The sequence below is a fragment of the Abramis brama genome, assembly GCF_963993115.1.
Source record: "Abramis brama genome assembly, chromosome: 1".
NCBI classification, from domain to species: Eukaryota; Metazoa; Chordata; class Actinopteri; order Cypriniformes; family Leuciscidae; genus Abramis; species Abramis brama.
The window spans coordinates 39,950,711-39,977,118 of NC_139963.1; the positions used below are offsets into that span (position 1 = coordinate 39,950,711).

General features: G+C 37.0%; 3 protein-coding genes across 5 annotated transcripts in view; all 3 read left to right on the forward strand.

Annotated features, from left to right (window-relative positions):
• Positions 1-720: 720 nt before the first annotated feature.
• Positions 721-12,224, forward strand: angptl6 (angiopoietin-like 6). Its single transcript, XM_084113895.1, has 7 exons — positions 721-1,181; positions 2,481-3,001; positions 4,438-4,575; positions 4,652-4,856; positions 9,478-9,671; positions 11,313-11,583; positions 11,659-12,224. The coding sequence occupies exons 2-7, from the start codon at positions 2,519-2,521 to the stop codon at positions 11,841-11,843; spliced, it is 1,476 nt and encodes a 491-aa protein (XP_083970021.1). The 5' UTR covers positions 721-1,181; positions 2,481-2,518; the 3' UTR covers positions 11,844-12,224.
• LOC311082645 (hemicentin-1) lies at positions 12,218-23,489 on the forward strand. 2 transcript variants are annotated; one of them, XM_084113595.1, is made up of 15 exons: positions 12,218-12,436; positions 13,631-13,960; positions 14,536-14,778; positions 15,657-15,911; positions 16,020-16,349; positions 16,921-17,163; positions 17,995-18,249; positions 18,355-18,684; positions 19,255-19,497; positions 20,375-20,629; positions 20,734-21,063; positions 21,177-21,419; positions 21,517-21,744; positions 21,834-22,088; positions 22,267-23,489. In XM_084113595.1, exons 1-15 carry the CDS (start codon positions 12,382-12,384, stop codon positions 22,440-22,442), a joined length of 3,771 nt encoding a protein of 1,256 aa, XP_083969721.1. In that variant the 5' UTR covers positions 12,218-12,381; the 3' UTR covers positions 22,443-23,489. The 2 variants fall into 2 exon arrangements, with proteins under 2 accessions (XP_083969721.1, XP_083969722.1); XM_084113596.1 differs by lacking the exons at positions 21,177-21,419; positions 21,517-21,744 and having other exon boundaries at positions 12,303-12,436.
• A 75-nt stretch (positions 23,490-23,564) lies between these two features.
• The window catches only part of trip10a (thyroid hormone receptor interactor 10a), a 31,781-nt gene continuing 28,937 nt past the window's right edge, over positions 23,565-26,408 (forward strand). For both annotated transcript variants that reach the window (XM_084135962.1, XM_084135963.1), the window contains exon 1: positions 23,565-23,841. In XM_084135962.1, the coding sequence (XP_083992088.1) occupies positions 23,818-23,841 (24 nt within the window). In that variant the 5' untranslated portion in view covers positions 23,565-23,817. The remainder of the gene's footprint in view (positions 23,842-26,408) is intronic.

A 26,408-nucleotide genomic window follows, 5' to 3' on the forward strand; every position in this document is an offset into this window, starting at 1 on the left:
TTGCGCATGCGCAGAAGCAATGTACTGCACGCTGTGCGCACGATGCATGTTTGATTGACATGCGCCGTCTCTTGGATGGGATGAATTACTACACACACATGCATTGGTAGGTTTAAAGAGATAGTTGACCCAAAAATGAAAATTTAGTAAGAAAAAAATACTCTGGAAGTCAATGGGTATCATCACTGTCTGGTTCCCAACATTCTTTAAAATATCTTATTTTGTGTTCAACAGAAGAAAGAAACTCAAACAACCCTCAAACTTCACTTGAGGGTGAGTAAATGATGACAGCATTTTCATTTTTGGGTGAACTATCCATGCTTGCTTATTAAGGAAATATCCACTGCTAATCTTCATTCTCAATTAATCACTCTGTTGATCTGATTCAAAATCGAATGTGAGTTACAACGATCTAAAAAGTTGCAGTATCGTCATCTTTCTCTTTTTCTTGTTTAGTGTTTCTTTTTTATTCCTAATCGTTTTCATCTCTCCCTTTTTTTGTAAACATAATAAGGTTTAGAGGTCAGGTTAGAGGGTAGAAAATATCATCAGCTATTAAGCGTTAATAGTTATTTTTATTTCAATTAATGTCAATTATGTAAATAATCATATGAATTTTAGTAATTTCCTGCACTGTAAAAATGCTGCCTTGTTATGGAAAAAAAAACGTAAAAAATAAATTTTATAGAACCCTATAAGCTGTATTTCGACACATTGTCCAGTCATGGTCAGTCTGAGCGATGGACGGGGTCACAGGAGTGAAGGAGAGGGTGGTGCGTGTGGAACAGGACCGGAGAGGAGGGGGGCTGGTCTCATTAGGATGGTTTGTAATTACACTCTTCTTTGTTTAAAGATCCTCTGACAGGAGCTGATTATCCTGCTTTAAAAGTTTACTGTCAGTCTGGGTGTCTCCCACTGCCTTTGAAGATCTCCACTGAAGACCAGCCAGAGCACCGACCAGACATCCACTGCTTCAGTCCTCCTGTTCAATTATTAACGGCAAAGGCCTTGTTTAAACTGTGCTTCTCATTATGATAGGGATTTTTCACTGATATTATAATATTTTAGTTATATAACGCACAGATCAGAAGATTTTGCTTGCATCAGTTGGGAGGACGAGGTAATCATTTAAACAAAACCAAAAATAAAAGAGAAGATCATCTGGTGATATAACTGAGGAGGTAAGAGAAATATTTGTTATTTTTTCCAGGTTTTTTACATTTGCATAAATGATGTGTGTTTCTGTTGGAATTCCTCTTCAGTATTACTTTGAAATTTGGTGTGTATATATATATATATATATATATATATATATATATATATATATATATGTGCTGTTAAATCAATTAATTAATCACATCTAACATAAAACTTTGTGTGTATTATTATGTTTATATATATAAAAATCTGTGTAAAAATCTGTGTCACACCACACACACACACCACACACACACACACACACACACACACACACACATATAGGCTATATAAACATAATAATACAATAATAGTACATATATATATATATATGTATAAATATATGTGTGTGATACATATAATGTAACAAAGACTTTTATGTTAGATGTGATTACTCACGATTAGCACTAATTATATATTTATAAAGTTGCTGCCTTAAACATCCAAGTTGATTGTACTTAAAAATTTAAGTAATTTCAACTTAAATCACATTAAACTGATTTAAAAATTAGTTGAATCTTGTTTAAAGAAAGTTGAAAATTGCTTAACTTATTTTGATGAGTTAAAGCAATGTAAAAACATGTTGTCAACGTATTGATCATCAAATTTTTTAGAGTGGAACAATGCAGTTTTTTAATGAGTGACACTTTATTATTTACATTACATTACATTAACATTTCAACATACTTTTGCTATTAGTTTTGGTAATTTTTTTAATGAGATTTATAATTCCATAGACATCAATGGTCTTTTTAGTTCTTTTGTTTTAGTTGTTTTTAAGTAGTTGTATCAGTCAGTGTTTAGACTGTTAATTGCTTATGATATTTATGATGTGTGCCAAAGCTGTCATTTTCATCAGTATATTGACTTTAGCAATTGCTATTGACGATCAGATGAAACGATGGCTTGACTCAGGCTCTGTTTCTGTTGACATGCTGATTAACCCAAGAAAAAGCAAAACTGTGTTTTACCCCCCCATCGTTAAACAGAAACATCTGGCATGCATCAAAAAGTGCAGGCCTCTTTAGTTCCGTTCATGACTGACCGACTCGTGGATGCTACAATGTTAAAACGGTTACATTGTCTATCTGGTTTAAACTCAGTCGAAAATTAAACACATCTGACATACAGTAACTCTTTATTACAATTTCTCAAGTCAGATTTGGTCTAAACGTTGAGTTACTAAAGAAAAGATGCCAGAAAGTTAAACTGTATTAAGAGAGTTAATTTGAGATTTATGCTATTGTGTAAATTGCTAAGACTTTGTATTATTTGTTTGTTAGGATTTTATTGGACAGTTCATTGGAACAGTAGCACACTCATGGAGATTCCAGTGACTCGTGCCTTTGTTCTCCTGCTGTTTTTTGCTGGGGCGTGCTTTGTAAATGCCCTCAAGGAAGCCTCTAATGCAGACACCTCCAAGGAGGATGCCAGTCACAAAAGGCCGTCTCGAGCATCAGAGAATAAGCCGAGCCGCTGTTCCTACACCTTCATCGTACCTCAGCAGAAGTTAACAGGGGCACTTTGCGTGAGCACTGAGACTGCCCGTGTCAACCGCTCTGAGATGGCATCCCTGCGCGCGCTGCTGGACCGGCAGCAGGAACAGCTGGATACAATGCGTGGGCAACTGGAGAAGGAAGGCGCACTGGCCAATGAGATGAGAGTCCTGCGCCGGGAGAGCGTCAGCATGAACGGCCGCATCACCCAACTCTACGCCCAACTGCTGAACGAGATCATCCAGAAGAAGGATCATGCTTCGGAGCAACGGCGGCTCGAGAGTTTGGTGCTTAACGCAACATCCCAGGTAGCTTTTCCTACTGTAAAGAAACAATTATTGTTTGATTATTGTCTCAGTTGCTTCACCTAGACAGCAGTGAGATTAATGGAGAGCAAGCGGAGTCTCCAGCATCTCATATTTTCCCTGAGAGTGTCTCCTTTAAAGTTTCAGCAGAGATCATCTCAACGACATCAAACTGTGCGCAGATTTGCTACAATACCAAAAATATGTGCAATGAAAAGTCATAGATTTTAATTTAAACCAAAAAAAAAAATGTCCTTGTGAAAAAAGAATGCTTTTAAAAAGAGTAATCGGATGTTAATTGCAGTTAAATTAAAATGTAATTTGATTTAAATGTGCCCCATATAACTTTTTTTGTTCAAAATTAGCATATCAATACATCATCAATAGCCTACTTCTTCTAAAACATGTTTTTGTCTTACCCTAATTTACTATGGAAAGCTATGTTACCTGTCAGGATGGTTTTCGCGGGAAATTGCGTACATACGTCACTCGCCCGTGCGCGTCGGCGTGTGTATCATCATATTTGACGCATGGTGTGATGCTGCGTTCTAGACAGCTCGGAATTTGGATTTTTCCACCTCGTTCTTGGAAATAATCGGTGGAACGGCACTCAGATCGGACATTATACCTGTGAACTCGTCGGTACATTGATCAACCCCTCCTACCTCAGCGAGTCGCGTCATTTGAGGTCTTCCATAATATCGGCATGTCCTGCTTCCAATGAGCATATAACGTAAAAACAAACTTTAACATTAGACATTAAGTTTATGAAACAATACCTACGTTTTTGCTTTTCGTCAGCAGTTTTAAAAGCGATTTTATTTTGTTTTTATTTAGGTTTTTCCATAATTGACTCAAAAACAGAATAGGCTCTCGTTGTGTGTAGCGACATCATGTGGTCAAAATGTGAATGTGTAAAGCATTATCTAATGTGAAGGGTCATTCCATTGTGGTTGTTGTAGCGCAGTGCTGGAATTACATTTCAAAGAAGTTTATTTTGCAAAATGCATGCAGTTACATATTATACCTTTAAATTAATATTAAAGGGATAGTTCCCTCAAAAAGGAAAATTCTCTCATCATTTTCTCACCCTCAAGTTGTTCCAAACCTGTATAAGTTTCTTTGCTCTGCGAACACAAAAGAAGATATTTTGAAGAATGTTGGTAACCAAAGAGTTGATGGGCCCCATTGACTTCCATAGTATAGAGGGGAAAAAGTGAGGAAAGAATAAAAAATTTTGGGTGAACTATCACTTTAAGATTTGAAGTACACTACAAGTGCACATTCAGTACAATTTAATTCATTTCTTTTTCTCAAGGGATGTACTGAAAAGGTTATTTTTATGGAACGGTATTTTATATTTGGAACACTTATGAAGTTTTATACTTTTGTAATATTTTGATCACTCTTTGCAACCATTTGATGGCAAATCCTGACAGGTGCTTCAGGTGTCCAGCAGTTACAGAGACCTGGAAAAGAAGTATGACACACTCACTTCTCTAGTGAGCAACCAGAGCCAGCTAATCGCACATCTGGAGAAACAGTGCCAGCTCAAGAATCCTGCTAAAACACTGCAGGTAAGAGCCATCTGAGCTCTCAGTTTTCTCTTCCACAACGGCCCACAAGTGAAATTTCTTATGAATCTCTTTACAGGAAGCCACAACACTTCCGGTTCAACAGACAAGTAGTTTGAGTGAGAACAAAGAGACTAAAGAAGTTACCAGCAATGTCCAAAGAGACCAAAGTGTCCATTTTCACCAGGAACAGAGTCCTCAAGAACTGCTGGAGACGTTTGATGACTCTCCCAGTCCACCAACTGATACACCTTTCATCAGTTACCCTGTGACTAAATCTCCAGGTAGCATAAAAATCCCTAAAGGCTTCACTTGTAAAAAATAAAGGTTCCAAAAGTTGGTTTTACAGAAATACCATAGAAGAACAGTTTTTGGTTCCCCAAGGAACCTTAGGGTGAAGAACATTTTAATCATCTAAAAAAAACTTTTTTTCCAGTACCTATAAAGAACCTTTTGTTCAATGGAAAGATTCCATAAATGTTAAAAGTTCAAATTAGCGTGAGAGTGAAATTCCAAAATGGGAGTGGAAATTTCTGTGCGTGATCTTCTGATGTTTCAGAAGCAAGTAAAAGAACACTAGAACGCGCTAAGTAAAAGAACACAGACGTAGCCAGATCATTTCCATAATGACCAATGACTTGCTTTTTTTGGAGCGGTAAATAATGGCGAAAATAGCAGTAAAATTACGAGCGCAAATCTTAGTAAAACACATTGTGTGATTCTTTTAAATACTCTCCTCCGATCAATTTTGCGTCTGAAAGGGAAACTCCTAGAAATACATATTCAATAAGGTTAGCCAAATATATATTTGGAGCAAATATAGCAAAAATAACAGTGTCCACGCCTTTTCAGCACAAATTTTTCACTACGTGTCTCAGTAGTTTTTTAACGGCAAAAGAGGGTTTGTGCTGGAACAAGCTGTTAGTAAATCTGGCCCTTACTGTGTTGCTATGCTGTTTATAGGGCGTTCAGAGTGGTTGCTAGGACTTACTGACTTAAGTCGAAAGAGCCCACCCAATGTGGTCCCTCCTTCGATTGAATTTTTTGCCCGTTTTATCATCCACCACCAAGTGAAAATCTTAGGAAATGCTTAGAAAAGCAATAGCACTTTTCGCCTCAACAAGCCACCACGTTTGAGGTATCATTAATGTCTGCAGCACAAACGGTGCTGGATTAGTTACACACAAGTTTAATATTCAGGGTTAGGTGTTTGTTCTAAATTATAACATAAAGTATAAGCAATTAGTGACAACTGCCTCAGCAGAAAAAAAATATAAAAATGTGTACCTTGAAATGCAATGCAAGTTGCTTTGGATAAAAGCGTCTGCCAAATGCATAAATGTGAGTGTAATATGTAAATGTAAAAGCAGAAGAGTGAGAATCTCAGATATGGGTTATATGAAACTATCTGTGCTTCATGTAGGAGTTCAATAGCCTTGAGTGTTAGTGACCTGTAGTCAGGAAGCTTTATCTCGGAGAATTCCAAACAGTGTCTTATCAGAGGTGGTGACCCTCATTAGTCTTCACATGACGTACAGACTGTGAGAGCTGCGCTCAGGCTGAAAACTGTGTATTAGCACAAGTACACACACACACATGCATATAACGCATGCATGTTAATCACCACCTTTCTAAAAGCTTTGTGACACAACCCTTGAATTACAATGCAATGCTTTTCCCTTCACCAACTCGGGTGTGAGATTACAGGACACGTCGTCTCCATTTAACAGACCCAAATTACAGCCGGCGATTACAGCTGACCCATAAATTACAGGCGACTCATATACTACTAGAATAGCTTTTCGTACTTTAATGTAAAAACATTTTTTTTACACATATTTATTAACATTAGCCGCGTTTCCACCGCAGGAACTTTCCCCGGGAACTATGTACTTTGGGGTGGCACTCAGTGTGTTTCCACCGCAGGAATCAGGGTCTAGATGAAGTTCCGGATAAATATTTCCCCCTCCGAAAGTCCCTGATTGCGAGGTAGTACTTTTTTAAAGTTCAGGAACTTTTAGGGGTGTGACTTGGGCGCTGAACATTCTGATTGGTTGAGTTAATGCCGCATTTTGATTGGTTGACTCCACGCAGCATTTTATTTCAACCACCATTTTTTTTTTTAAATCTGTTGCAGTGTGTGCAGTAACAGTTGTTTGCTATTAGAATCCACAATGGAGTTTAAAAAATATGACAGATGGACTGACAACGAGGTTCAGGCTTTATTAAGCTTAAATTCAGAGGATGAAATCCAGCGGGAACTGTAAAGAAGCATACAGTCCTACGTCACCGGACTAATTTGCCTAATTTTCACGGTCCTTTAGACTACGGTGGAAACGCAGACAGCAACAAAAAAGTCTGGGGTAAAAAAAAGTCCCTGGGACAAAATGTTCCGGGTAATTTCATTGGAAACGCGGCTATTGTTGCAGCACCTCTCTTCCCAGTCTGTCAGTAACGCTCTGTTTAGTTCCTGTCTCTATGAAGCCCCTCCTTCTGAAAGGTGTTGTGATTGGTCAACAGCTTCGAGCGTGTTTCAGAAATGTCACTCCCCTTTTCATAACCACAATGTTTACCACGCTACTTCAAAGCCCCTAAAAGGGACAAGGTGGTGAAAAAAAACCCAAAAAAACATGGGAGGAAAAATTATATGTCAGTGCTTTTGAGCGAACGCAAAGTCTCTTGGGGAACACAAAAAACCCCCCCCATTACCATGTCCTTTTAGGGGCTCCATACACTACTAACTTAACCAGGCCTCGCCACATTTTTTTGTTTTGTTTGCATATGCCTGGGACGAAAATGATTCAAAGGAGGAATATAGTGATGTGTACGTTTTTGGAAGAAAACTCAAGACTACAGTGGTGTTTCAGGGAGTTCAGAAACAATGCTTATTGATATAGAGAAAAAAAAACTCCCTTTGGAGTGACTTTGTAACTTTAAATACCCTTTTCATGCTAAAACAGCAACATTACACACAAAAGAAAGTTGAAAATGTAAAAATAAGTCATCTTTAAAGCTATGGCACTTTGCAAAAACGTTCTATCTGGTTTTATTTGAGAGGTGATATTAATTTCTAAAGCCAGATACAAGTAACTATTTTATTAGCCAAAAGCTACTTTGTAACTTGTGAAAAGTTGTTAAAGGGGTGGGGTAGGTGTTAGTCTCTGAGCAGAAACCAGAGCACGTGTGGACATACACTGATAGAAGACTGAACTGGTATGCAATCTTTGGAGACTGTGAAAGGCGATGCTGAATGAACTTATAAAACTGTAAAATCATTTTATAACATAATTTAAAAAAAAATGATCAAAATCCCATATATTTTAAATATATTTTATGAATAAATCTCACAATGCAAATGATTTCCTTTAGATTTTAGTCTGTATCTAGAAGATGGCAGTGATGTGCTGTATAGGTGAAATTCTTTGGCTTGTGGGAGTGGGAATTCCTCTATGGTGAGCTGATAAATGAAGTCTGAGAGACGCCTGTATACTGTATACAGATCATGACCTTGCTGCTTTCTGAACCAACAGAGTAGCCCTTCCTTACCATTCGTCCAGCTCCTCCACACTGTCTGTTCTGCCACACATCTCATGTGCTCAAAACAAATGCTGAATCTTAATTTTACAAACATAGAAACCACCCATATCCTAACTTCTCTAAAAGTTATCTCTAAAAGTTAAAACAAAAAGAGCAGGGTCACAATGTGAGGGATGTATTAGCTAAAGTTGCTCAGTGTGTGATTGAGAGCCAACTTGGCGTTCATGTTAAGACTTATAATAAAACACGCTAACATGAACTAACAATGAGCAATATATATTTTTTAAAGCATTTATTAATCTTTCTTAACATTTAGTATAAATCTAATTGTTCATTGTTAGTTTGCAGGGCATTAACAAATGTTAACAAATTCAAATTTGGATTTTAAAAAAATTAGTTAATGTTGAAATGACCATTGACTAAGATTAATAAATGCAGTAGAACTGTTGATTGTTAGTTCGTGTTAAGTAATATAGGTAACTAATGTTGACAACTGAAACCTTATTTTAAAGAGATCAACTACTGCGATTTTATGAATTGAGACAAACCAACTAATAACACAAATTGTCACAGAATTCATCAAATCCATTGCTAATACATGGTGATATTTGTGGTTGTTTTCCCACCAAATGATGCCAGTTCATGGAAGGATAATGCCATTTATTTATTGTTATAGTTTATACAAAAGACCAAGAAGATAGAAAACAATATTCCCATGAAAACATGTTTTGTTTTAAACATTTTGATTCACAAATAAAATCAATGAAGAAACACCAGGAATATTTCTGAGAAATGAACAGCAAATGAACAGGATCCTATAGAAATCATTCTAATACGCCGATTCGCTCAAGAAACATTTCTTATCGTAATCAATGTTGAAAACTGTTGTGCTGCTTCATATTTTTGTGGAAATCATGATACGTACCATTCAAAAGTTTGAGGTTAGTAAGATTTAGAGATAGAATTAATTGATTTATTCAGCAAGGATTGATTAAATCATCCAAAATTGTTAACAGTAAGGACTATTATTAATAATTGATTACCAATTACAATAATAACACAGCAGCAAATCATCATTAGTATTATTTCTGAAGGATCATGTGAGACTACAGTAATGATGCTCAGGAATAAATTACATTTAAAATATATAAGAAAACAGTTATTTTAAATTGTAATATTATTTCACAACATTTGTTTTTTACTATATTTTTGATCAAATAAATGCTGTCTTGGTGAGCATAATTTTTTTTTCTTTTTCTGAAAACATTTAAACATCTTAATTATTCCAAACTTTTGACCAGTAGTATAGATGATTGTGATGTGAAAATGTACTAAATATGAATGAGCAGCACACTGTCTCCTTTAAAGGGCCGTGGCATGACTGTCATCATGTGCTGGAGTCAGGAGAGAAGAGCAGCGGCATCTACCTGCTGCGACCACGCAACACTAACCGTCTGCTGCAGGCCTGGTGTGACCAAAGCAGAGCTCAAGGTGGCTGGACCGTCATCCAGAGGAGACAGGATGGCTCAGTCAACTTCTTCAGAACCTGGGATCAGTACAAGGTGCATGAAACAAAACACTTGCTATTATAGAGGTTGTCTTGCTTCACTGCCATTCACAAGTCCTCTCTTGTGTCCTTCTAAATAAGAGCCAATCGCCGATTGGTAGAGTCATCGTGTCACTGCAGCTACCATTAGAAGCTCCGGTTCCTATAGAAACAGTCAGATGCGCGCTTCCTTTTCGCATGGGCATTAGCTTGATCCAGCCTGAAAAATGACGTTTTCTGTCATGATTCAAGCATTTAGAAACAAAATTTATGAGACAGTTGTTGTCAGATTTCATTGATGATTTCAAAAATGAAATTTAATCATAAGCTTGGTGAACAGCTTTGGGGAATTTGATGTTTCCCCATTCAAAGAGATAGGAGCTGCACTTGCAAGACCGAGAGGCGTTTCAAAGATGGCCGCCGAGTGAAATGACTTGTCTAAAAGCAACACTAAGGAACATTTTTTACCTTAAAATAATGTTTCCAATATCGTTTCAGTGGTTCATCAAGTCGTAACAGGGTAAAAGGCACTTTTGGATTCGCTTTGCAGCCCTATATCTGCTATAACCACACTATGCAAGTTTGCCAATCCAGGTCGCGTTTCTGTAGTTCGAATGAGACATTCGAATTATTATATACGTTACAGTTATTATTTAGTTTTTCTTCGTTTCTGATGTCGCAATACATCATACTTTCATGAAATCATGCAACATACTCTACCTTGTCAGTGGACATCATTCATCCCAAAGCCGGTGCTAGATAAACAGCGAGCGTGCGTGCGACAGTAGGCTGCGCTATAGGCTAAATTATTTACGACAGCGGTAATGGACAATTCGCTTCCAACCTGTAGGGCGACCGAAGAGGAAAAGTTCCTTAGTGTTGCTTTAAAGTCATTCTCAGTCGTCAAGTGTATTATGTCCATTTTTTTCCATTTTTGTAACTATTTACAAAGTCGGCAAGTGTATGATGTACATTTTTTTTCTCTGTAACGGCAAGTGTATGATGTATTAAAATCTGTTCACATTTTAAGTTACAAGTTGTGTAGTGTATTTCATCTTTGATCTCAAACCTATTAGCCATGGGTAACAATGGTCTATACTGTTTTAGGGTACATTTACACGACAACGATGTACCAAAAACAGAAAAGATTTCCATTTGCGTTTTTCGCACACAGACATCAAAACAGATCCGCGAAAACGACTAAAAACACTGTATTATTCATGCCAGGCCAGTAGTTGGCGATGTCACTTTGTAAAGAAACACTACGCAGCTATAGACTGAACACATGACATCATCATTTTCACAAATTCACATTTTGTGTAGTTTACACAAAATAGTTTTCAAAAAACATGCACTTTGAAACCCATTTTTAAAAGTTTGAGTTTTCAGGCCCCCAAAATGCTGTTTTCGTGTAAATGAATGGCCAAAACATATATATTTTTTTCCATTTTTAGTTGAAAACGGCTTGTGTAAACGGCCCTTATTCAGTGGCCCTACACAACTGATGGTCTCAACCCTTACGTTCCACACTTTGGTGCCATAATGCCACATAAGCGGCAAAACAGGGGGGCGCTCATGAGCAAAAAATCTGCATTTTTAATGCACACAATGTACTTTTTAATGCAAAATGAAATACATGACTATTTCTTATACACAGCAAGGCTTTGGGAATCTGGATGGAGAATACTGGCTGGGGTTGGAGCACCTGTACTGGCTCACCTCTCAGGCCAAGTACAAGCTGCGAGTTGCTATGGAAGACTGGCAAGGACGACAGGTGTTTGCGGAGTACGACAGCTTTCAGGTGGAAGCAGAGAGCGACTGGTATCGTCTACGATTAGGCAGTTACCAAGGCAGTGCAGGAGACTCCCTCTCATGGCACAACAATAAAGCGTTCACTACTCTGGACCGCGATAAGGATGCCTACTCAGGTGATCAGTCGATTTATTTTTATTTTTTTCTGTCCTTAAAACTATTTTAAAAGCCACATTCTCTGTCCTCCATAGGTAACTGTGCTCATTACCAGAAGGGCGGTTGGTGGTACCACATGTGTGCCCACTCAAACCTGAATGGTGTGTGGTACAGAGGCGGCCATTACAGAAGTCGATACCAGGATGGCGTTTACTGGGCAGAGTTCCACGGAGGCTCGTACGCCCTAAAGAAAGTGGCCATGATGATCAAACCTGCCTAAGCTGAACTGAAACAACTCAGCAGACAGAAAGAGTGCTACTGTACCTTTTCACAAAGATGTGACAATGAGCACTAAATGAGCTTCAGGTTATTTCATTGCTGATGTAGTCTTGAAGTTTTCTTGCATTTTGTCTGATGCAGTTTTGTATTCTGGTATATATGCATTAGACTGAATTGTGTTTAAACTGTCAAATATAAAATGTCTTATTTTTGTATAATTGCATATAAAATGTACATATTTTAGTCAAAAAATAGTTACTACCAGAGTATCATCCAAACTTCTATTTTTTTTCTTTATTCCTTGAAAACGCTCTGCGTCAAATTATTTTAAAAAAAACATTGCCTCACATGTGTGGGTTTCCTCTTTTAAAATGTGAGTCTGAGCAGGATTTCCTGTTCAATTGGCAGCTTCTTAGATGCATCACACCATGCTTTTGACAGTTAGAAGAAAATAAATCCTTTTCAACAGCAATCATCCATCTATCATCCATCTCTGGCATTACCGCTCCATCACTGCCAATCATTTGTTTGTGCCGACAATGCTTCTGCTTCAACGGTTGATAGGTCTCTTGCTGATCACTTTGGTTCATGGCGGTAAGTTCTCACCATTTTGTCTTTCTGTGGTTTCAGTCATGTCTTTAAGCTTTATCATGGCTAAAGGGCCAAAAAGTCCTCCTGGGATAGAGTTCATAATGTTACAGCCTGTCTCTTTCGTGTCTTTGTAGCCCTATTTCTACTAAAACCAAATCTGGTTTTCTTGAGATTGAGGTCTCATAGGTGATGTTGTTGGATCTGCATGTTCTTTTACATATGAAAATGTTTTAAAGCTATGGCACTTTGCAAAGTGTTCCATCTGATTTTATCTGAGAGATGATATTAGTTTCTAAAGCCAGACACAAGTACCTTTTTTTTTTTTTTACTATCCAAAAGCTTCTTTTTAACTTTTGAATGATTTTGAAGGGTGTGCCAGTTGTTAAGTCTCTGAACAGAAACTAAAGCACATGCAGACAGTCCTTCAAGTAGGTTTCACACTTCTAACGCCCAAAAGTTTAACATATTTGACCTTTGTTTTTCTTCTGTACTCAGGGTGGGAACATATGAATGAGATCATTTCATGAACTTTTATAGAAACTGAATATTGATTAAATTAGTAAGTAGATTTTTTTTTTAGATTGATACAGTTATGGTCTTTTGAATTATGTTATGGCATCATTTAAAGGCATTCAAAAGGTTGGTAGGTGGTTGTTTCCCAGCTTATTAGTAAAAATAGCACACCTCTGCTCAACAAACCACATGATTCGTCAATAATGTTTGCTGGATATTAATATCTCTGAACTGCAGGGTCATTTACGTACCAAGGAGTAAGATTTAGAGTAATGGGTGGTTTGTTCCCTAGCCATAGGTCATAGGTATGAGCAAAAGAAAAGCTAATGCTTGCCTTAACAACCACTATAAACACACCAAACCACTGCAGTCAAAATGACTCATCTCATCACAGACGAAATAAAGTCATACTGATTTAGAATGACATGAGGTGTATATACAGTTACTGTATATGCTGTTCTTCTCTTTGGGTAAATACAAGCCACACGATTCATAAAATGTGAATGCTAAATTCTGGATGTTTAACAGATTTTGTCTTTCTGTGTATGAAACACAGTGTTCACAGAATCTCTCGTTTATTGTTTACAGTGAGTTTTTTTTTCTTTTCAAATCATGCAAAACAAATTATTTTCTGGAATTCACTCAGGACTGTGGAAATCAATACCTCTAAAATCTGTTCCACAGAGACTCCAGACAGTGTGTCCATCAGCACTGTGAATCACAAAGGACCAATGATGGAGGGAAACCAGTATGAGCTCCAGTGTGACGTTCTCAATGTGGCTCCTGTTCAGAATCTCACAATCAACTGGTACAAAGGACAGACTCTGGTGAACCAAACCATCTTCACTGACACCATCAAGACTCCAGTCAATAAAACATCTAAACTCCTGATCCGTCCAGACAGAGCTGATGATGGAGCTCAGTACTGGTGTGAAGCAAAGCTGGAACTGGGAGAAGAAGGACCTCAACCTCCTCCAACAGCCCCATCAGAACATCTCAGCATTACTGTATATTGTTAGTAAGATCCATCAGTTTCTATTATTAATCTTTTAAGAACATCTGTTGTCCAAATCAGACTTTTGGTTGTAGCACTTACCATGTGACACAGTGGCTGTATCCGAAATTGCATACTTACCTACAATATAGTTGGCGAAAACAGTATATGACCCAGGAAGTATATGTCTGAATTCACAGTACTCACTAAAGAGTAGACAAAAAGTGAGCATACGATAGACACTTTACTATCCCATGAGGCCACAGGAGAGGATTTGTTAATGGCAGTGAAGCGACAAAACTGACGCTGGTCATGTGATAATGACATTATGGCGAATGTAGTTCATCCAGATTACATTCATACTATAGAAAATACTTTTTTGGCAGCCATGAAGTAAATACTTACTCAAAATAAGTACCTACTCAAGAAGAGACTATGCGATTTCAGACACAGCCAGTGTGTAACTCTTTCTTGTTAAATTTCAAAATTTTGTTGGTTTTGTTACAATATTAAAATTAATATGGATTAACATAAGAAATTTAAGATGCAGTGCAGATACAAAACCTCTAAAACTGTTTTTTGCTCCTTCCTGCAGTTAAACCGATCATCAGTGAGACCAAACTGCCCTCCATAGTGCCTGTGTTTCGAGGATATCCAGTGGTGATAGTTTGTGAAGCCGAGGGAAACCCAAAACCAACAATCAGCTGGAATCTCAGCACAACTGATATAGTTTATAGTGAAACTCTTAATATATCAGAATCAACACCTGAGGATCTGCTCTGCATTGCGAGCAATTCTGTTGGCATCACCACCAGACGTGTAAAAGTGTCCATACAAGGTAACTATTTCTATTATTTTCCATTCTAAGTGAGTTCATTTAATTGATAATTTCTGACAGCTGTTTCAGTTTTCTTCAGAAATACTGACAGTAATACTACAGAAAGGGACTGTTTTTTTTATTTTTTATTGTAGGCTTACACATTTTTTTGTGTTTGTCTGATATAAAAAATATATATTTATTTGAGAGTGGTCCGCTTAAATATATATTTATTTGAGAATGGTCCGCTTAAATATATATTTTTGAGAGTGGTCCGAAACTACTTTTTTAAGCAATAGGGACAGACCGGATACATATATAAGGCTATACAGGCATCTGGTTGCACAATGGTATTACATATGATTTTCTTTGGTTCTCACATCAGATGGCGCAAATCTGCCTTCAGTGCATTGGATATTGAATATATTTGCTCTGTTTTTTAACTTAATCACTGTATTAATTGAAAATAATATGAAAATGTATTTCTAATATTTGTATTATTTTATATAGGAATAAATGTGCAGGTGAATATTGTCTAGTAAAATGAAATAAAAAACACATGTTTTAATTTAAAAAAATATATATTATTGAAACAAATTGTAGTACATCCGTTTAATTAAAAAACAAAATTTTGTCGATTTTGACCGCTGAGGATCATAAGTGTGTGAGGAACACCAGTTAAAATACACGTTTTTTCATTCCACTGCCCTGCATCTCGTGTTTTTAAATGTGTTCAATGTAATTGGCTCCTAAAGCATTACTATTTTATTGCTCACACTTTGCTAAGGAAAAGTTTTTTTTATCACTAGATAGATGAGTGAGTGCCCAAACTGATTATAAATTATGCTGTTATTCTGTGATAGAGATTAATTAGTTTTCAATCACATCCAATTCTATAGACAGCGACTGTCCAGTTCAGCTCAACCCACAGAGAGTTGTTGTGAAGTTTGGCGGTCCTGTTTCAGCCGACTGCAGCACTTATGTCCCACGTAAAGGAATGGGATGGGAAGCCAGTGAGGGAGCAGTGCCCATGACCAGAGACAGTCTGATCACATGGAGAGTGCCAGAACTGAGAGAATGGGGCATAGTGCCATCCTGCTACATTAATTATGATAAGGGACAGTGTGTAGTGAATCTCCCAGTGACTATTTACAGTGAGTTTCTCTGTTATTGATATTTTTATCTTTTCATTCTCAGAAATGTCTAATTTATGTACAGTCATGACTGCAGATATCAATCTGTGTGTAAATCTTCCTCCACAGAGACTCCAGACAGTGTGTCCATCAGCACTGTGAATCACAACGGACCAATGATGGAGGGAAACCAGTATGAGCTCCAGTGTGACGTTCTCAATGTGGCTCCTGTTCAGAATCTCACTGTCAACTGGTACAAAGGAAAGACTCTGGTGGATCAAACCATCTTCACTGACACCATCAAGACTCCAGTCAATAAAACATCTAAACTCCAGATCCGTCCAGACAGAGCTGATGATGGAGCTCAGTACTGGTGTGAAGCAAAGCTGGAACTGGGAGAAGAAGGACCTCGACCTCCTCCAACAACCCCATCAGATCCTCTCAGCATTACTGTATATTGTAAGTAAGATCTGTCAGTTTCTATTATTAATCTTTTAAGAACATCTGTTGTCCAAATCAGACTTTTGGTTGTAGCACTTACCATGTGACACTGTGGCTGTATCCGAAATCGCATACTTACCTACAATATAGCTGGCGAAAACAGTATATGACCCAAGAAGTATATGTCTGAATTCACAGTACTCACTAAAGAGTAGACAAAAAGTGTGCATATGATAGACACTTTACTATCCCATGAGGCCACAGGAGAGGATTTGTTAATGGCAGTGAAGCGACAAAACTGACGCTGGTCATGTGATAATGACATTATGGCAAATGTAGTTCATCCAGATTACATTCATACTATAGAAAATACTTTTTTGGCAGCCATGAAGTAAATACTTAATCAAAATAAGTACCTACTCAAGAAGAGACTATGCGATTTCAGAGTTAGTGTGTAACTCTTTCTTGTTAAATTTCTAAATTTTGTTGGTTTTGTTACAAGATTAAAATCAATATGGATTAACATAAGAAATTTAAGATGCAGTGCAGATACAAAACCTCTAAAACTGTTTTTTGCTTCTTCCTGCAGTTAAACCGATCATCAATGAGACCAAACTGCCCTCCATAGTGCCTGTGTTTCGAGGATATCCAGTGGTGATAGTTTGTGAAGCCGAGGGAAACCCAAAACCAACAATCAGCTGGAGTGTCAGCACAACTGATATAGTTTATAGTGAAACTCTTACTATAACAGATTCAACACCTGAGGATCTGCTCTGCATTGCAAACAATTCAGTTGGCAGCACCACCAGACGTGTAAAAGTGTCCATACAAGGTAACTATTTCTATTATTTTCCATTCTAAGTGAGTTCATTTAATTGATAATTTCCGACAGCTGTTTCAGTTTTCTTCAGAAACACTAACAGTAATACTACAGAAAGGGACTGTTTTTTTATTGTAGGCTTACACATTTTTTTGTGTGTTTGTCTGATATAAAAAATATATATTTATTTGAGAGTGGTCCGCTTAAATATATTTTTTGAGAGTGGTCCGAAACTACTTTTTTAAGCAATAGGGACAGACCGGATACATATATAAGGCTATACAGGCATCTGGTTGCACAATGGTATTACATATGATTTTCTTTGGTTCTCACATCAGATGGCGCAAATCTGCCTTCAGTGCATTGGATATTGAATACATTTGCTCTGTTTTTAACTTAATCACTGTATTAATTGAAAATAATATGAAAATGTATTTCTAATATTTCTATTATTTTATATAGGATTAAATGTGAAGGTGAATATTGTCTAGTAAAATGAAATCCCCTCAAACATACATGTTTTAATTTAAAAAAAATATATTATTGAAACAAATTGTAGTACATCCGTTTAATTAAAAAACATTGTCGATTTTGACCGCTGAGGATCATAAGTGTGTGAGGAACACCACATAGTTAAAAGACACGTAATGCCCTGCATCTCGTGTTTTTAAATGTGTTCAATGTAATTGGCTCCTAAAGCATTACTATTTTATTGCTCACACTTTGCTAAGGAAAAGTTTTTTTTATCACTAGATAGATGAGTGAGTGCCCAAACTGATTATAAATTATGCTGTTATTCTGTGATAGAGATTAATTAGTTTTCAATCACATCCAATTCTATAGACAGCGACTGTCCAGTTCAGCTCAACCCACAGAGAGTTGTTGTGAAGTTTGGCGGTTCTGTCTCAGTCGACTGCAGCACTTCTGTCCAGCATAAAGGAATGGGATGGGAAGCCAGTGAGGGAGCAGTGCCCATGACCAGAGACAGTCTGATCACATGGAGAGTGCCAGAACTGAGAGAATGGGGCATAGAGTCATCCTGCTACATTAATTATGATAAGACACAGTGTGTAGTGAATCTCCCAGTGACTATTTACAGTGAGTTTCTCTGTTATTGATATTTTTTATCTTTTCATTCTCAGAAATGTCTAATTTATGTACAGTCATGACTGCAGATATCAGTGTGTAAATCTTCCTCCACAGAGACTCCAGAAAGTGTGTCCATCAGCACTGTGAATCACAACGGACCAATGATGGAGGGAAACCAGTATGGGCTCCAGTGTGACGTTCTCAATGTGGCTCCTGTTCAGAATCTCACTGTCAACTGGTACAAAGGAAAGACTCTGGTGGATCAAACCATCTTCACTGACACCATCAAGACTCCAGTCAGTAAAACATCTAAACTCCTGATCCGTCCAGACAGAGCTGATGATGGAGCTCAGTACTGGTGTGAAGCAAAGCTGGAACTGGGAGAAGAAGGACCTCAACCTCCTCCAACAACCCCATCAGAACATCTCAACATTACTGTATATTGTAAGTAAGATCCATCAGTTTCTATTATTAATCTTTTAAGAACATCTGTTGTCCAAATCAGACTTTTGGTTGTAGCACTTACCATGTGACACTGTGGCTGTATCCGAAATCGCACACTTCCCTACAATATAGTTGGCGAAAACAGTATATGACCCAAGAAGTATATGTCTGAATTCACAGTACTCACTAAAGAGTAGACAAAAAGTGTGCATACGATAGACACTTTACTATCCCATGAGGCCACAGGAGAGGATTTGTTAATGGTGGTGAAGCGACAAAACTGACGCTGGTCATGTGATAATGACATTATGGCAAATGTAGTTCATCCAGATTACATTCATACTATAGAAAATACTTTTTGGCAGCCATGAAGTAAATACTTAATCAAAATAAGTACCTACTCAAGAAGAGACTATGCGATTTCAGAGTTAGTGTGTAACTCTTTCTTGTTAAATTTCAAAATTTTGTTGGTTTTGTTACAAGATTAAAATGAATATGGATAAACATAAGAAATTTAAGATGCAGTGCAGATACAAAACCTCTAAAACTGTTTTTTGCTCCTTCCTGCAGTTAAACCGATCATCAGTGAGACCAAACTGCCCTCCATAGTGCCTGTGTTTCGAGGATATCCAGTGGTGATAGTTTGTGAAGCCGAGGGAAACCCAAAACCAACAATCAGCTGGAATCACAGCACAACTGATATAGTTTATAGTGAAACTCTTAATATATCAGAATCAACACCTGAGGATCTGCTCTGCATTGCGAGCAATTCTGTTGGCATCACCACCAGACGTGTAAAAGTGTCCATACAAGGTAACTATTTCTATTATTTTCCATTCTAAGTGAGTTCATTTAATTGATAATTTCCGACAGCTGTTTCAGTTTTCTTCAGAAATACTGACAGTAATACTACAGAAAGGAACTGTTTTTTTTATTTTTTATTGTAGGCTTACACATTTTTTTGTGTTTGTCTGATATAAAAAATATATATTTATTTTAGAGTGGTCCGCTTAAATATATATTTATTTGAGAATGGTCCGCTTAAATATATTTTTTGAGAGTGGTCCGAAACTACTTTTTTAAGCAATAGGGACAGACCGGATACATATATAAGGCTATACAGGCATCTGGTTGCATGATGGTATTACATATGATTTTCTTTGGTTCTCACATCAGATGGCGCAAATCTGCCTTCAGTGCATTGGATATTGAATATATTTGCTCTGTTTTTTAACTTAATCACTGTATTAATTGAAAATAATATGAAAATGTATTTCTAATATTTGTATTATTTTATATAGGAATAAATGTGCAGGTGAATATTGTCTAGTAAAATGAAATAAAAAACACATGTTTTAATTTTAAAAAATATATATTATTGAAACAAATTGTAGTACATCCGTTTAATTAAAAAACAAAATTTTGTCGATTTTGACCGCTGAGGATCATAAGTGTGTGAGGAACACCAGTTAAAATACACGTTTTTTCATTCCAATGCCCTGCATCTCGTGTTTTTAAATGTGTTCAATGTAATTGGCTCCTAAAGCATTACTATTTTATTGCTCACACTTTGCTAAGGAAAAGTTTTTTTTATCACTAGATAGATGAGTGAGTGCCCAAACTGATTATAAATTATGCTGTTATTCTGTGATAGAGATTAATTAGTTTTCAATCACATCCAATTCTATAGACAGCGACTGTCCAGTTCAGCTCAACCCACAGAGAGTTGTTGTGAAGTTTGGCGGTCCTGTTTCAGCCGACTGCAGCACTTATGTCCCACGTAAAGGAATGGGATGGGAAGCCAGTGAGGGAGCAGTGCCCATGAACAGAGACAGTCTGATCACATGGAGAGTGTCAGAACTGAGAGAATGGGGCATAGTGCCATCCTGCTACATTAATTATGATAAGGGACAGTGTGTAGTGAATCTCCCAGTGACTATTTACAGTGAGTTTCTCTGTCATTGATATTTTTATATTTTCATTCTCAGAATTGTCTTATGTATGTACATTGATGACTGCAGATATCAGTGTGTAAATCTTCCTCCACAGAGACTCCAGACAGTGTGTCCATCAGCACTGTGAATCACAACGGACCAATGATGGAGGGAAACCAGTATGAGCTCCAGTGTGACGTTCTCAATGTGGCTCCTGTTCAGAATCTCACTGTCAACTGGTACAAAGGACAGACTCTGGTGGATCAAACCACCTTCACTGACACCATCAAGACTCCAGTCAATAAAACATCTAAACTCCTGATCCGTCCAGACAGAGCTGATGATGGAGCTCAGTACTGGTGTGAAGCAAAGCTGGAACTGGGAGAAGAAGGACCTCGACCTCCTCCAACAGCCCAATCAGAACATCTCAACATTACTGTATATTGTAAGTAAACAAAATATTGTTTTTATCTCCATCCTCCACACATGTAAAAAAGCTAGAAATGCTCTTAAAATACACTGATAAGTATGTTATATGTTTCCAATGTTCTTTTTCAGATGAGCCTAAAATTAAAGATTGTCAGGACTGGTTTCCAACGACAGGGACCTCCTTGAATTCATATCCAAATTCATATTCTCTTGTGGGTAACCCTCATCCAGACATCTCTTGGAGACGCAAATCATCACTAGGCCAACTCAATGCTTCTATACTTCTTAACACATATGATTCTGACCAATATGAAATCATTGCCAGTAATGAACATGGCAATTCCACGTGTTTCATAAACATCACAGTGGAGTGTAAGTGTGAGAGTTCTTCTGCGTTAAAACCTGATGTTTTGTGTCTCTGATTGTCTTTCTGTTATCAAATTTAAAAAAAAGTTTTTCTCAAAAATAGACCCTCCAAAGCTGAACTGCAGTGAGAGCTACAAAGTAAAAGAGAAAACACTCATCCATCGTCCTTGTGTAGCTAATGGGTTACCAAAGCCTGATGTCTCCTTCTACAAAAATGGAAAACCTATCGAGCTTCCCTACAATCCCAAATGGAATGATAGTGGCTTGTATCAATTAACTGCAAGTAACAAACATGGAACTGTGAATTCTACATTCGTTCTAACTATCCTGTGTACGAAAAAATGTTCTTTAATACCTTATATATTTTTTAACAACCTTTGACACAGAAATAAAAAAGACAATGTTCTAATTCCAACACAGATGCCCCAGTGTTTCATGCCAGCCAAGACAAGTTTGTTGTGGCTGAAGACAGCAATATAACCCTAGAGTGCAATTCGTCTGGTAACCCAGAGCCTGAAATGTGGTGGAGCTTTAAAAATGAGAACATCTCCTCTGTGAGGCGCCAAATCACCTTAAACATCACGAAAGCCACATCTACCAGTGCTGGAGTTTATACATGCAGTGCCACGAATCAATTTGGACGTCAGGACAAGACCTTCGAAGTGGAGATAAGAGGTTAGGGCTAAGACTGATAATAATCTGATATTTATTCCCCATGCCATGAGATATTAACAGATTTTGGTTATGTGATATTTTACTGTTGAGTCACCATAAAAAGAATGTTATGCTAAATATTTTGAGTTTTTTATTAGATCTTTATTAACTGAACCTACATTTTGTTCTTCCTTTCTAGGCAACTCTCCAGACTACATTCCATATGTTATAGTAGCGCTTGTTGCACTGCTTGTTATAATCATCATCGCATTACTTATCTATCTGTGGAGAAATAAAAAAACAACTGGAAGCTATCAAATACAGCCAGTGAATCAGTATGAAATGCTTCTGTTAAACAATGGAGGCAATTGCTAACATTGAACAAAGATGATATTGCCTATTGAACATCATTCAGATTACATACGTTCAATAAAAACGGGTGGGCTATCTATCCCCCAGTTTCACAGACAAGGCTTAAGCTAGTCCCAGACTAAAATGCATGTTTGAGCTGTTTTAACTGAAAGCAACTTGCACTGGCATATCTTAATATAAGTCAGTGCCATTGTTTTGTCTCAAGATTAACACCAGCAATGTTTTTTTTTCTGATGCACGTTTATAAAAGCTACTTAAATGCCCGAATTGAAATAAGGCCTAATCCTGGCTTAATATCTAAACCCTGTCTGTGAAACCGGGCCTTCAATGTGTAAAAGCTCATAGCACATGTGTGACTGTGTGTCAGTGTCAAAGAAGAATGTCTTGGATGATAAAAAAAGAAACGTTTAAAACGTATCAAGTTATCAAACAAAATGTTTTCCTGTATGTTGGTTAGCCTATGCCACACTAACTTTTATTTGCTATAGAAAAGTGTTACCCACTATTTTGTGAGATTGTGGGTTTAAAGTTGTGTTAATAGCCTGTGTGAAACGAAAAAGTATCTTGTGTGTTACATAACTTATTACAGTTGTTAGAAATGTTTATGCATACAGTAAATGCAGATCTGTAGTTGAATTCTGTATTGGCAGATAGCAATATGCCTATTTTGTTCTTTAATAATGATGCAATAAAGGATAAAAAGACTGTACAAAACGTTTTGAAATAGAATAATATTTTAAAGCAAACTTAATTTGCAGATTTTAAAAAGAATAATAATGAAAGATCAAACTACTTACATACTACATACTACTTTTAACTTAAAGCGCAACAAAAATGTACAAGTTACTCTTAAAAACATATTAATTAGAAGAATATTCAAGTTATATTACTGAGTGACGACTTTTTTTTAAAATGTATTTTTGCATGGCTTCATATATTCAAACTAGTTAATAAAATAAATGGAAAATGGTTTCAGGATGTATGTATTGATTGTTTGTTGACCTGTGGTGGTAATATTTTAATAAAGGTGATATATGTTCATAAACGTCCCCTCTGTTTTGAAGTTCTCTCACTCCGTCTGTTGATCGACATGCAGTCTGAAAACTGGAAACCGGCGGCTCCTTTAAGAATTAGGGATCTGGGAGTGACGCGGCAATGAAATCCAGTTGATCCTTCTTTGCTCAGCAACGAAAAGTATTTGTGCCGCCACAAAGTAGCTCGCGCTGGAGAACCATAACGATTTGTTCTGTGTTGCGCGTGGATGTGGGAAAAAGATATGAGTCGCTTTCTTTGATCCTATTTTGAACATCTGTTACTCTCGTAAATTGGGATAACTTTTCAGGCTAATAGAGGAGGGAAAGTGGTAGGAGAGCTGAACATGGACTGGGGCACTGAGCTTTGGGTAAGTTCGGAGGATAAACTCTGTTTTATGTTTCATTTTTCTGTTTCAGAAAGTCCGAGTCCGATTCAATGGCACCGATGAACTTCTCGATTAAATACATGGGCGTAAGCGTGATTTATGACAATTGTTTTTTTTTTGTTTTTTTTGCAAACTGGAAGAAGATAAATGCACGAAAAGACTGTCTGGCAGATTGTGAAACAGATTTATGACCTAATTTTTCGAACTACACGATTGTCATCATGTAATTCGATTAATTGCCACGTTTAATGTGAACATCCGCTCTAACACAAAGTTGAGCAGAATCACAGCAGCAACAACAACAACAGTATCGCCGTTAACTTCATATAATCAGAGTCGGCCCAGCTACAATCTCTATTTAACATTGATGTATGTAGACTGTACATGTATGTATGTATGTATGTATGTATGTATGTATACATGCATACATGCATGCATACAGTACAGGCCAAAAGTTGGGAAACATTACTATTTGTTATGTTTTTGAAAGAAGTCACTTATGCTCATCAATCCTTCATTTATTTGATAAGAAATACAGAAAAAAACACTAATATTATTGTGATATATTATTACAATTTAAAATAATGTTTTTCTATTTTAAAATACTTTAAAATATAATTTATTTCTGTGATGCAAAACTGAATTTTCATCAGCCATCCAGTCTTCAGTGTCACATGATCCTTCAGAAATCATTCTAATATGATGATTTCATTCTCAGTTATTATCAAAGTTGGAAACAGTTGTGCTGCTTAATATTTTCTTGAAACCTGTGATACTTTTTTCAGGATTCATTGATGAATAAAAAGTTCAAAAGAACAGCATTTTTTCAACATAGAAATCTTTTCTATCACTTTTTTTTTTTTAAATCAATTTAACACATCCTTGCTGAATAAAAGTATTAATTTCTCTAAAATAAAAAAATACTGACCCCAAACTTTTGAACGGTAGTGTATATTGTTACAAAAGATTTATATTTTAAATAAATGCTGTTCTTTTTTAACTTTTTATTCATCATCGAATCCTGAGAAAAGTATCACAGGTTATGAAAATAAGGCTATTAAGCAGCACAACTGTTTCCAACATTGATAATAAATCAGATCATATTAGAATGATTTCTGAAGGATCATGTGACACTGAAGACTGGAGTAATGATGCTGAAAATTCAGCTTTGCATCACAGAAATAAATCATATTTTAAAAGTATGTTAAAATAGAAAACCATTATTTTAAATTATTATATTTCACAATATTACTGTTTTTACTGTATTTCTGACCAAATAAATGCAGGCTTGATGAGCATAAGAGACATTAAAAAATATTATTTTTTCAAAACGATTTTCCGGTACTGAATGCATACATGCATGTATACATACAAACATGTATACATGCATGCATAGATACATCTATGTATGTATGTATCCATCCATCCATCCATTTTTCATTTGGGGAGATAGTAGTTTATTCAATATGACATGAGTGAACTATAACCAACAACTTTAACCATAAATGCCACTATTTTGTGTTTAGTGGCCTACTCTGTTTTCTTTTCTTAGTCTCTGGCAGTTTTGTAAAGATGTTTTGGCTTCGTTTATCTGCTCAGACAGGCTTAATAGTCTCCTGCTAATGGGAATTGCTAGCTGATTATTCATCATTTCTGTTGCTTGATTTGAACGTCTTCTGTAGATTTGGAGATTAGTTTAATAAGCAGTCCCTGTCTATCAGTATCATCTGACAATGAGGAGCTCTTGAATTGATGATCTTTATTTAGTTAGTTTTTGTTCACAATTATCCGCTACACATCAGTCTTGTCACCCGAAGCACTTTCACAAAGGTGGAAATAGTTTAGAGAAATTGTCAGTGCTTGTTTCTGATTGCATCATCATCAGCTGTGTTTCATCCTGCCTGTTTTAGCTCTCGCATTGCCATCACATTATGTCCCATCTGCACAGAGGTTCCCACCTCTTTCGACAAGAGACAGATTTTACACAGACCCTTCCACATGCCTGCAGTGTTGCAAATGGAGTGTTGCTCTGAAGTGGGTGGAGATTGTTTGACCTCATTGCTGTTGTTGCTCCCCTTAGGCCTCTGTCCGCTGTCCCCTTTCCATCTTCTACTGCACCAGCCTAATTAGTTTTGCCCTAATTTCATAAAAACACATCACTTCACGTTGCTGTTTATTTTGTGGTCCGCTTCACTAGAAAGTTTTGCGTGCTTTTTGAGGGATGCTACTTTCAACCAGGGAAATTACAGTAGTTTCACCTTCTGTAGTAGACAGAAGTGAAAGTTGGTGTTTGCGTGGACTTGTTTCTCAGCTGTAGACGCTTGAGGTGGTCCAGGTGGGAAGGGCATTTGTTGGTTCTCATAAGTCTGGCTTTGGTTTACCGTCACTCTTAGCAATGTCTAACCTAATTGGTTTTGGTTGGGTTAGTCATTAAGTGCCATTCCCATGGCTACACTGTGGCATCTGTCCACTCCTTTGCTGTTAAGCCACTTGCTATTTTTGGCAGCTCAAGATTTCAGATGTGTACCGATGGGAGTGTGGATGATTTT

What these genes read in the sequence shown, in the direction of transcription:
- LOC311082645 (XM_084113595.1), top strand. Translation starts at nt 12,382, where the DNA reads ATGCTTCTGCTTCAACGGTTGATAGGTCTCTTGCTGATCACTTTGGTT. An exon ending in TCTCCCAGTGACTATTTACA is followed by an intron (nt 15,912 to 16,019) that starts GTGAGTTTCTCT and finishes CTTCCTCCACAG; the next exon opens with AGACTCCAGACAGTGTGTCC. An exon ending in TCTCCCAGTGACTATTTACA is followed by an intron (nt 20,630 to 20,733) that starts GTGAGTTTCTCT and finishes CTTCCTCCACAG; the next exon opens with AGACTCCAGACAGTGTGTCC.
- angptl6 (XM_084113895.1), top strand. Translation starts at nt 2,519, where the DNA reads ATGGAGATTCCAGTGACTCGTGCCTTTGTTCTCCTGCTGTTTTTTGCT. An exon ending in GAACCTGGGATCAGTACAAG is followed by an intron (nt 9,672 to 11,312) that starts GTGCATGAAACA and finishes TCTTATACACAG; the next exon opens with CAAGGCTTTGGGAATCTGGA. An exon ending in CGATAAGGATGCCTACTCAG is followed by an intron (nt 11,584 to 11,658) that starts GTGATCAGTCGA and finishes TGTCCTCCATAG; the next exon opens with GTAACTGTGCTCATTACCAG.